At 54.1% G+C, this 11,042-nt stretch overlaps 3 protein-coding genes across 3 annotated transcripts; 1 reads left to right on the top strand and 2 right to left on the bottom strand.

Moving 5' to 3' along the window:
* Positions 1–1,603: 1,603 nt before the first annotated feature.
* Positions 1,604–6,662, bottom strand: HER10_EVM0004811 (uncharacterized protein). The gene is made up of 3 exons (XM_035474443.1): positions 5,976–6,662; positions 2,983–5,922; positions 1,604–2,929 (listed from the first exon to the last, which is right to left on the bottom strand). The coding sequence occupies exons 1-3, from the start codon at positions 6,310–6,312 to the stop codon at positions 2,235–2,237; spliced, it is 3,972 nt and encodes a 1,323-aa protein (XP_035330621.1). The 5' UTR covers positions 6,313–6,662; the 3' UTR covers positions 1,604–2,234.
* Positions 6,663–7,498: 836 nt separating this feature from the next.
* On the top strand, positions 7,499–8,392 carry HER10_EVM0004028 (uncharacterized protein; the record flags this gene model as incomplete). The annotated part of the gene is made up of 1 exon (XM_035473687.1): positions 7,499–8,392. One exon carries the CDS (start codon positions 7,499–7,501, stop codon positions 8,390–8,392), a length of 894 nt encoding a protein of 297 aa, XP_035330583.1.
* A 365-nt stretch (positions 8,393–8,757) lies between these two features.
* HER10_EVM0011373 (sugar transport protein) lies at positions 8,758–10,315 on the bottom strand (the record flags this gene model as incomplete). The annotated part of the gene is made up of 2 exons (XM_035480806.1): positions 8,758–10,177; positions 10,242–10,315. The coding sequence occupies 2 exons, from the start codon at positions 10,313–10,315 to the stop codon at positions 8,758–8,760; spliced, it is 1,494 nt and encodes a 497-aa protein (XP_035330993.1).
* Positions 10,316–11,042: the final 727 nt, after the last annotated feature.

Raw genomic sequence — 11,042 nt, 5'->3', positions numbered from 1 at the left:
TCGGGCCTGCTGACAATGACAATGAGGGTTTGGTCCTCAGCTTAGAAACTGGCCATCAGAGCCTGCTGCTTACGTCCGCATGATGCCGTAGCCGCGCATGTCTCGGTGAGCTTATGAGCGGGAAGTCTAAGCCTCGCAGCACAACCGCCATCTGTAACGTTGATACACTGTAGCACGTCTTGAATGGCGAACCTAATGAGGCGGTTGATCATCAGTCTACTTCGTGAACCTTCTTCATCGTCGAATTGTAGAAAGCGACGAGGATACTACAGGCATGATAATCGCCGGTCCATCTCTGCTCCATGATTCGCATAATCCCTCAAGCACAGCATCCCTCGGCTATCGTCCCCCTCGGTCGATGTAGTACGACTCTACTCCTCACCAGATGAGAAAACGGGAGACACGGCATTGCGCAACGATTGCACAGCCGCACTCCAGCGCTTAATGCCACCTCTACTCTCAAATCTCCCCCTCGTCCCCGTCATCCCCTCTCCCCCCAAGCGCCACACCCAAGATCCAGTCAGCATCCAAAGTCTGCCCTTCGCTTGACCTCCTTCCCTCCTTCCCGCTTCGCTCCCGTGGCCCGTGCTCCATCCCCTTCCAAGGGAAGGTAAGGCAGAGTCCGTGCTCCTTCCTTTCTTAGACGCGGTGTCCCTGCCCTGGTCCGTGCCACCCTTTGTCATCCATCGCCCGTTTTCTCCCTCCTCTTGTCCCTTCCCCCCCGCCTCGTAATCCCATTGGCTCCCAACCACGCGCGCGCACCACCCAATCTCGACGCGCCGTAGATCCGTCCACGACTTCCCACGGTCCGTTCAACCTGCCAGAACTTCAGAAGATCCATCCGTCGCCCGTTCGTCGCTCGTGGTGTCCACAACTCCACTCCCCGTGTCGACCCCGGTCCAGCCCGGCATCCAATCGGGTCCCCAAAGATCCCTCCAACCGTGTCCCGACCGCTTCATTGGCCCAGCCGTCCTCCCGGGATGTTTCACGACCGCTCTTTTGTTTCTCGATTCAATGGTTCTCCCGTCGTCGTTCTTCTTTCGGACTCTTTTCCCTTGTGCGTTCTCTACTCCGTAAGGTACTGCGTACTAAGGTAGCTTGCCTCGCCCCGGTTCGGCAGCTCTACTAGCTCCGAATATCTGTCTCTCTCCCCTAGCATTGCCGTGCATGATGGTTGCTCTTGGCCATTGGAACCGGTACAGGGAAGGGTGACTCACATCTCGTTGTCCATCGACGGTGGATCTTCTTCCCACAACGAAAAAAACGCATCAACGACAATCTTTTCTGCTGCTTCAACAAGGACATGTTGGCAAGACTTTTGAATTTTTCTTTTCGACAAACCCCGGCAGTTCGGGTCGGTGTACTTCCAAGCGGGCATCTTTCTCCCACAAAGGTCCCCGGAGCAGCCCGGGAAAAATTGGGGAGGCTGGGGTCTAGCACGACCACCTCACCTCACACTATGCATTGTCTCCCTGCAACCGGGCATCACCAAATCGACGTCACTTGATTACCAACACATCTACCCAAGCACGAACCACTGAATCATTTCATCTAGTTTGAACTTTGCGGTGTACCTTAAGAAGGTAGGTATCCTCATGTATCCATTGTCTATCTGTTGTCCCTTGCCCCAGCTCTCAAGTGGAGGAAGGGGACCCTGGAAAAAATAAAAGGTCATTCAAAGTGAGGTTCCCCCGTCTATCATTACGCCCACGCCGAGGACGCCAAAAGGGTATCCGTCAAATGAAACGAAAAAAAGAACAAGACAAGTGTCTCTCTCTGTCTCTCTACCTTGCTACACAAAAGGACAATCAAGAAAGGTAAAGGGTTTGGAAAGAGTAGGTAGTGTAAGAGAGCAGGACAGCGACCACGAGGGAAGATGTTTCAACGTTTCAACAACCAAGTTGTGTGTGTGTGTGTGTGTTTCCATGCAGGTGATGTGGTCTGCGGCATCCCAGACTTGACACCACCCACCAACCCTTCTCCGTCAGCTGCAGTCATCCGCTGCAGCGGACTTGACTTGGACGCAACATCCGCCCCACGCCACAATCACCTACCCACTCACAGCCACCGCTGATCCCCAGACGCGTCCAACTTGCGCATACAACGCGTCGGTTCTTGGTGTTGAAGGGCAAAGAAAAGCGATGTCCATACCAAGCCACCCCAAGGCAGACGGCAGTCGACGTCGTCGCCCGCCCCATACAAAACGAAACCAGGGCTACCTAGGCCTCTAGCCTCTAGTATCCCGCACCATTCGCCACCACGTCGCCCGTTCTCGTGCTCCCACTGCTGGCTCCCTCACCTGCATCTCTCCTCGTCCCCTCGTGCGTCGATTGACTCATACTCGACCGCCCTGAAACGTTTGCCGATGCTGCCTCGAGATCCGCTTTCCCTTCCCGCAGCCTCCGTAGTGTCCTCATCATCCCATCCAGCCGGAGCCGCTCCTGGATCACCATGCCTTTGGCGAATTCTTTGATCGCTCGTCGCCCCATCTTCTCGTGCAGGTCTTGCCACCCGGCTAGTTCCCCGGCCACTACTTGTTGCGAGTATCGAAGTTCTCGACCGAGGTCGTCCACCTGCTCCTGTGACTGGCGGGCTTTCTCTTCCCTCTCCTCGTTGAGGCGTTGTCGCGTGTCATCCAGTAAACCAAGAGGCCACCTTGTCGATCTCGTGAGCGAGTTGTAGTTTCGCTCTACGGCTTTGCGCGCAGCCGATATCTGCGTGATTTGCGCTGGCGGCCGCGACAGAGCCGATAGCAGGGCTTGGATCGTCGATTGAGATGCCAGGAACGTCGAGTGGAAGATCCCGTAAGGATTCGATTGCATTGGTACGAGGGTACGGACATAAGAATCCATCGCCGTGATGTATGCAGGTGGAAGGAACGGCAATGTCGAAACAGCGCGGTGCAGAAGGACTGATGCGTCGTGTAGATCTGCTCTCGTTAGTCCAGACCAAAACCATTTGGTTACCAGACACAGAACTTACCTGAAGCAACAATGGCGATGGAATTGACCCTTCTTGCCACGCTCTTGGTCGAGTAATTGACGCTCCGCACCATCTCTCTAGCATGATCGACGAATTGTTCGACCTCTCGCACATCCTTGACGGGCTCGTACTCTTCCCGCACTTTCTCGGCTCGCGTCTCGGCTTTCAGGTTACTTCTTTGCTCCATCATGCCTAGTTGAATATCAGGTACCAGGAAAAATTCCCAGAGCATCTCATGTGTCGCGAATGTGGGATGATTGAGCATGATCTTGAGGAACCAGTCTGCCCTAGTCTGGATATCCCGTAGCACGGCCCTAGACGGCTTTGAGGGTATCTGGAAGGGCGACCGCACGCCGGCCACAGCCGGGATCCAGGACGCCGGGTTCTCCAACGCAAGCAAGTTTCCGAGGTGCTCAAAATCAGACAGATTCCTGCGGCTTGTCGTGACGGTGTAGCTCATGTGGTCGGCTGGGGCGGCCGATTTCAAGACCAACCGAATGGTCGCATCTTCAACGAAAAAGGCCCTCACGACACCGGTGATACGGGCATCCGCGCCAGGGGGCATGCTGAAGAGTGCCAGGTCATCAATCTTATTCCTGATGTCGTCATCTTTGGCCAATTCAACGGCCGTCAGGCTTCGGATTTCTCGGGCTGCAACATCGACGCGTGCGTCCACATATAGCGTTCTGACCATATCTAGCCTGCCATATTTGCTAGCAACCATTAACGGCGTAAACTTCTTCTCGTTCGTGGCGTTGACATCGACATCGCATTGCTGGAGCACCCTGAGTGCCAGCTGTGGGTCGTTGACAATGTGAAGCAAAGTGTTCCCCTTGGCGTCCACATGATCGTCAATGTGCAGCGGAAGCCCGTCACGCTGCGCTTCCGTGGCCGCATCAAGGCCGGCATCCACCATTTCGCGGTAGTGGATATGGTCATACGACCTGCAAAGCGCAAAAAGCGGCGTCTGGCCATTCTTGTCTTTTTGCCGCCAGGGGACTAATCTCCCGATCCGAGAAATCAGAAACGGGGCATGGAACAGGTAATGCGCACAGCTGCGCCCCCAAATGTCTTGCTGAGCAAAATGCTCAATTAGGCGCTCTCTTGCCGCCAGCCTCGAAATGAAGTCGAGAATAATATTAATCAGTTCCGTATGCCCCAGCTGGACCGCGGCGCTAAAAAGTGTCGTATCTTCGTTGTTGATGTCGTCCAGAATGACAGAAAGAGGATAGTACTCGCTCAACGTTAGCAAGTACCGCAGAACATCAGGCCTTTCGTTTTGCACAGCCATCATCAAGATTGATTCCCCGAATGCGTTGTGCGTCTGCGAAAGACGATCGATAGTGATGTCGCCTTCAAGGACGCTTCCAATGGTACCATTGCTAGTCGCCCTCGAGTGGTACGAGATCTCCGAGCCGCTGGACATGCTTCGTGTATCCATGGCGACCCTCTTGACCTTGCGAGGGGGCGGTGGTAAAGGAAAGTCGATCTCACTGCCATCATCCTCGGCCTGGAATGGGAAAACGTGGCTCAGGCCAGAGCCTGATGAGAAGCGATCCGAGATCGTGACTGCCGTTGACGATCTCCTTGAGGCAGACCCGTTGGTGAAGCTCCAGCTGTGAGAAGGGCGTCGACTTGATTCTGGTGAATCATAAAGGTCTTCGTCGAGAATGGCGTTCTCGTCTGGTTCCATGATCTTCTTCAAATCGTCAAGGCTTCCATTGCAAGTAGCATTCCATAACGCCTTGTTTCGTCGGCTGGCTCTTCGTAACCCTGACGAGTCTAGTGCGAGGTATGCGAGGACAGCTTCGAAGGTGCTCAGTGCATATCCCATCTCGCCGTTGTCGACATCGTCAATGAAGATGAAGTGACGGATATAGATGAGTCGAGCGTGCAAGTGCCGAACTTGTGCCCGGATGACCACGAAGAGCAACAGCGAGACTAGCGTGTCGGCATTGACTGTCAGAGTAGGCTTCTCGGTCGAAGAGGCTGCTTGCGCTCGTGACGACTCTGTCAAATGAGTGACCAGCTTCATGGTTGACAGAAGCAGATCGAGCATCTCTTGTGGGCTCATGGCATTCGCTGTCTTCTTGAACTCCTCCACGGCCAGACCAAGCTGTATCGTCAACTCATGCTTCCCTCGCGAACCACCTTCTATGGAGATGCCAAGCTGTGATAGATCAATGAACTCCATCTGCCGAATCTTGGCCTCCAACTCGAGATCATAAGGTCGTTTTGATGCACTAAGTCGCGGAAATAGGAGGTGGTGTGTATTCTCGGTGACGTATCTTTCGATGAGTCTTTCGACCAGAGGGCCCGTCAGGTCGGTCGTAGCGCCGAGCATCGAGAGTTGCTGCTTGTCAACCCCCTGGAACAAGTCGATGGCGGCTGTGACGGCAGTCTCCAATGAAGCCCTCATCACATCTTCGTCGTCCTCGGCGTAGAAGTTCTCCGTCACGGGAAGACCGTTAGTCAACCCATTGGGGCGCCTTGCTGCGGACATGCTGTTGGACCGCGCCTTCCTCATGGCCGTAGTGATAGGTCCGTCGGGCTCGGGGTCGGGTATGCGTAACGCCGAAGGGGGCGGCGGGAGCGGTCGCTCGAACACGGTCGTAAACTCTCGAAACAGCTTTTCTAATCCAGGTTGCATCTGTCGTGCGATGATAGGAAAATGGTTGAGGAGGTCGTGGAAGCTTTTGATGTCCTTCTTCCGGGGAAGCATGGCGCCTTCGCCGTTCTCGGCAGCCGCCGCCTGACTCTGTTCAAGAGCTTTCCTCCTCGCCATTCCCTCTACCAATATGGCAGGCTCGATCTTGGTCTCTTCCCATACCCCCACCAGTGGTCGCGAGATGTAGTAAATCAGCCATTGGCGGGGCTCAAGGAGGTCGGGATACCATGTCGAATCGTTTAGTAATTGAGCTTGCGCAAGCGACTTGAAGCCTGCGATACAATTGTCAGTCACAGGCGGTTTCGTGTTGCATATCCAGGCGCACCTTTGTTACTGTAGACGTGTGTATCTTTGATGACGACTGTGCGACCATTGATGGTCTGATACTGCTTCGCCTTGCCCCTCAGCTCGCGCAGGTTTTGCGCCGCGTCCTTCCCGCCCGCAGCAGAGGCCGTATTTGCAGCGGGAATGCGAAGCACATGACTAGCTAGGAACTCCTCCGAAGTGATGAGCTCGTGGAAGGTCGAGCCGCTCTCGACTTCGCGACATGTGAGGAGGACATCGGTGGTTGGGACCAGTAGGATGTGGTGATGTACCGGGGTACACTGTGAGGGTAGGGAGCTTCGGAAGAAGGCAGCGAGGAATGGATTTAGGGGTTGCATTCATTCGACTGGCGCTGGACGTCCTCGGCCAGCTAACCCGGCCGGGGAAGCCAGGATTGCAGGGTAAAGGTGAGTAGGTGGTTGAAGATCGTGGAGTTCGGGAGCACGGAGGTGCCGGGGGATCGACGGGCTAGGGACGGAACGAAGGCTGGAAATAGGATCGCTGGGTATCGTTCAATGTCGCTGATATGCAGAATGGTCGTCGGCGGTCGTATGAAAGACGCGAGTCAAGCTGGCGGTTGGTGAGGAAGGTGGAGAATGGATCGTGATGAAAGGCAAGTTGTTCGTGGTGGTTGCGATTCCCCTGGACAGATAGCAGTGGAAGGTGTTGAAGCTCTGGTGTGGGCCAGGCAAGCCAGGCACTGACCTCACTGAGGCCGCACGTCCCACTCCCAATGGGCTGCCACGGCCAGGGGGCACCGTGGCCCGATTCGGCGCTGAAGAGGTTCACTGCCAGCATGCCGTCCCCACACGGCCGAAGCGGGACGCTCTGATTCGTTGGGGAACAGACGGAAGCCCAACGGAATGCGGAGAAAAGGGATCTCCGAAGGTACCACCGAGGCGGGCGCTCTCCCGGCTTCCATCGATAGCTTAACCTTATCTTATCAGTCTCCACACGCAGCGAGCATCTTCCATTCTGCCATCCAGACATGTTTCTAAACATGTCAAGAGCCTCCCATTAACATCCTATGGAGGTGAAAAGATATGTCTTTGTTAGAAGGCAGACATGCAAACCAACAACGAAGAGGCATTCATCATGTGGTTATCAGCTGCAACAGCTTAATTACCGATTCTTCATTAATCAGCATGGCTGCCTATCGCGCCTGCGGTATCCGTCATCGCCTGCCTACGTGCATAAAATACGATGCAGGAGGCCGTCAATTTGGAGAATTGCGCAACAGAGGACTTTGAGCTAACATCACAATCATTGGATAAATAAGACTTGTCACTAGGTACCGATCGGGTGCCTATCACTCTACACTTTGTTTCAAACCACATTTTATTCTGACGATTGTTCTTACAAGTTCATCTTCATTTGTGCTTATCACCCATGTTCGGTACTCAACTGGTGTTGGTTGACAGCAAATCTTTCACCCAAAGCAACATCGTCTAAAGTCTACCTCATTACACCGACGACACCACAAATAACCCCTCGACGTCTGATATAGGCCAAAGTGTCCTCAGAATGGCTACCAAGACTGACTCTGCTACCACTCAGCGCATCAGCCCCGGCTGTGTGCGTTTTACACCCGGCCCTTCATATGGGCATGCCACTTCAGCCCTGAAGAAGATCCCGCGATACCTTTTCAGAGTCCATGCACCAACTACCTCAGGTGAAACATCACTAGAATCTGTCGTATCAAGAGCTGCTCTCTGTGGTCACGCTGGAGCTGGCTGCGATATATTCTCAATGCCTCCGGGCGAAGCAGCCGAGATGCTCAACTGCCACCTTCGCGGGTGGGCCAGGGATGGTGACAATCTCATGTCTTGGACAAGCTCATTACTTTTCGCCCTCCAATACGCCCTGTATCGGAGCATCTTGCCCAGAGACGGGCGGCTCGAGGACCCATCCGATATCTGGATCTATATCTTGGACACAAGACTTCTGCCTGAAGGTTCATTCATCCCGGACATCGCGCTTCTTGACGCATTCACTGGGAAAGACTCAGCACGCACGTATAATCTGTCTAAGCTACGAAATTTGCGCCGAGAAACCCGGTACAACTTTGGGGAGTATTTGTGTCAAGGCAAGCTATCGATTGAAGGTGTATGCTCTTCAGCTACCCTTCAAAGTGTCATCGATCACGGCCTTTTCAGGCTCTGCCCGGAGCTAGGGATACCGAATGAAAATTTAGAACTGGCAAAAAGGGTCTGCAGGCTTCGCGTCCAGTGCTTCGCTTCTCCCACGCCGGCGACCAAGGCCGACTTCCGCTTTGCCAGCACCATTGCGCAGGGATGTTTCGGAGATGAAGAGGAGTGGGCAATTCCCATGACGGCCGCATTGCTTTCCCTGCGGAAGCGACCGATGAATGATGTTGTCATCATGAACGGCTTCAAAGCCCTATTCTCGGGTATATAAAGTCATGACATTTTCGCTTTGACGTAATATAGCCATTGACAAACCATTGGGATAGATCAAGAGATTTGTAATCATAACCTCGATACCTTCAAGACTTTTCCCCTTGATACACATCCGGAAATCCACCAATTCTCCAAGATTATCCAAGATCTTCACAGCGACTACTGTACCAGAGCTCTTGATTCTGTTCTCGCCACCGCCGCCAAGCTGTCGCGTGAGTACAGAGGTATTCCTTCTTGACGTGATTCATTCTGGCTAACACACATCACAGTGATTTCCCTCTAAACGCCAATGTAACTTTACGGTACCAGCTCTATGTCAACCCGAACCTGACTCCGATTTGATTACATCGGCTTCACCTGAATCTAATTCTCCTCTGAGCCGCTCAAACCCTCCGTCGTCGTCGTCCATGTCATCTTTTCATCAACCTTGCCTGATTTGCGCTCGAGATACGCCGCCTCAATGGCCTCTAGACTCTGACTCTTCGTCTCCGTCATCCAAACGGCGCAGACGACAACGCTTACCAGCGTACATCCGCCGTAAAAGAAGTACGGGCCCGAAGATGACGCAGCGAGAAACGGCGGCGCTGTCAGAGCAACAACGAAGTTGGCTAACCAGTTAGCAGCCTGCCCCAGCGCCGCACCGCTGGACCTCGTTTCGCGCGGGAGACTCTCAACCAAGAAAGCCTTGATGCAGATCGCCCAAGTCCCATTGAAAACAATGGCGAAAAGGTAGATGGATACAATCACGACCCACCGTCCGGCACCCCCATCGACACGCACCTGGTTGGCGGCGTACAAGGACCCCATCAAGAACATGAGGATGGCGATGCCAGCCCCGCCTACGATGGTACAGGTCCGACGGCCCCAGCTATCTGTGAAGATGGTGGCCGGGATGGTGACAACCATGATCACCAAAGCCAGGACTCCCGAACAGAGGAATGTCGTTTCCTCTGAGAGACCTGATTGACGGAACAATAACGGGGCGTAGTACAGAATTCCGTCGATGAAGCTGGTCTGCTGGGCGACCATCAAGAAGCATCCAAAGGCGGTGCGAGAGCGGAAGGGCTTGGACAAAGCTTTCCGGAAGTCCTTGATCGTCGCTCTGATGGTGCCCGCCATGCTCATGTTGGGAGGATGTACTACGGCTGCTGCTGCCTCCTGGCCGCCCTTGGACGCCAGCATCTCCCGCTGCTCTTCCTCGCTGATGCCTAGCTGTGTGAAAACCAGTCGCGCCTTATCGACTTGACCCTTGGCCATCAACCATCGAGGCGATTGCGGCACAAAAAGCGTCGTCGCGGCAAGTCCAAACCCCAGAATCGCCTCAGCAGCAAGCGGTACCCGCCATGATGCCGACGAATCCGCCACACGACGCGTTCCGTAGCAGATGAAATATCCCAGGGATAGTCCCACCGTGAGCATGAACTGCGAGAACGCAACCCAGAAACCTCGCGTCTTGGCGGGCGTGATTTCGCAGATCTGCACGGCGACGGTGCTCACGAAAAGTCCTGTACCGAGACCCTTTACGGCGCGGCCGGCGATGAACATTGCGAGGTGGACGGCACCGCATTCGATGGCGGCCCCGAGGCCGAAGACGGCGGCGCCGGTGGATATCATGGCAACTCGGCCGAGCTGATCTGCTAGCATGCCTGCTAGGAGGGCGCTGATCGTGCCGGTTATGAGAAGGGTTGAGACGATTGCGCCGTGGAGGATGGCGGAGAAATGGCCGAATGAGGCCTTGAAGGTCTCCATTGCCGTTATTGGGCCTATGCTGCCGGTGTCGAGCCTGAGAGGTGATAGTTAGTTGAATACCTAAGTTCGAAATCAAGAGCTCTGCTTAGAAGACTCACCCCCACAGCATCAGACATGCTCCCGTAGCTATAGACGCTCTGGCATAGAGCGGCGGCATCTTGAACAGTCTCATTGTGATCGAGGCTCACGATCTAGAGACGGTGGTGGGCAAGATGAATGCCCTGTAGCATAGACCAGAGAGCGAACCGTAGCTTTACTTCCTCAGAACACTCGAAAGGTTCTTATACTGGCTTGGTGGCTGAATGTTGTGTCCATCTTGATATCGTGCTATTCTCCTTTCGGGTATGAAGCCCACCGGGTTTGCCATCTTGATGAAAAATCCGATAGATAATTAGCCCGCAGGTGCACATGTTTATTGGGCCTTCACAGGGTCATGCTCGCCAAGAATCTGTTGTCTTACGCGTGTGCTATGCAGTGCAATTTTTCTGACAACGATACGGCTCGGATTAGTTGCCATAACTCAAAATCCGCCCATCGAGGGTTCTAGATTTATAAGTTGTTGGCATCGTTGAGTTTAGCTGCCTCTCGTCTGAGACCAATTGGCAAACAAGCTAACTGAGGGTACTGTCGGCAAAGTTGCCACTTGAGGTGGGAGCAGTCGGTTTGGTCCATGCTGCGCCATCGGCAATGAGCGTCAGACCCTTCTGGCCGGTGTCTGAGTAAGGTAACTTTGCCGAACGCCTGACTCTGACCTGTAGACGGATACACTCCCCTTCCCAACGAAATTTTACTACACGGTTGAAGTTTCAAGCGCTTCGTCGCGTTGGTCGCGCTGACTTGGTCGACGAGGGACTTAATCAGCTCGTGATAACGCTAATCACTAGAGCTGACGGAAAATG

Source organism: Colletotrichum scovillei (genome assembly GCF_011075155.1).
Source record: "Colletotrichum scovillei strain TJNH1 chromosome Unknown Contig00008, whole genome shotgun sequence".
Lineage (NCBI taxonomy): Eukaryota > Fungi > Ascomycota > Sordariomycetes > Glomerellales > Glomerellaceae > Colletotrichum > Colletotrichum scovillei.
This window is presented reverse-complemented; position numbering and strand designations above follow the sequence as displayed.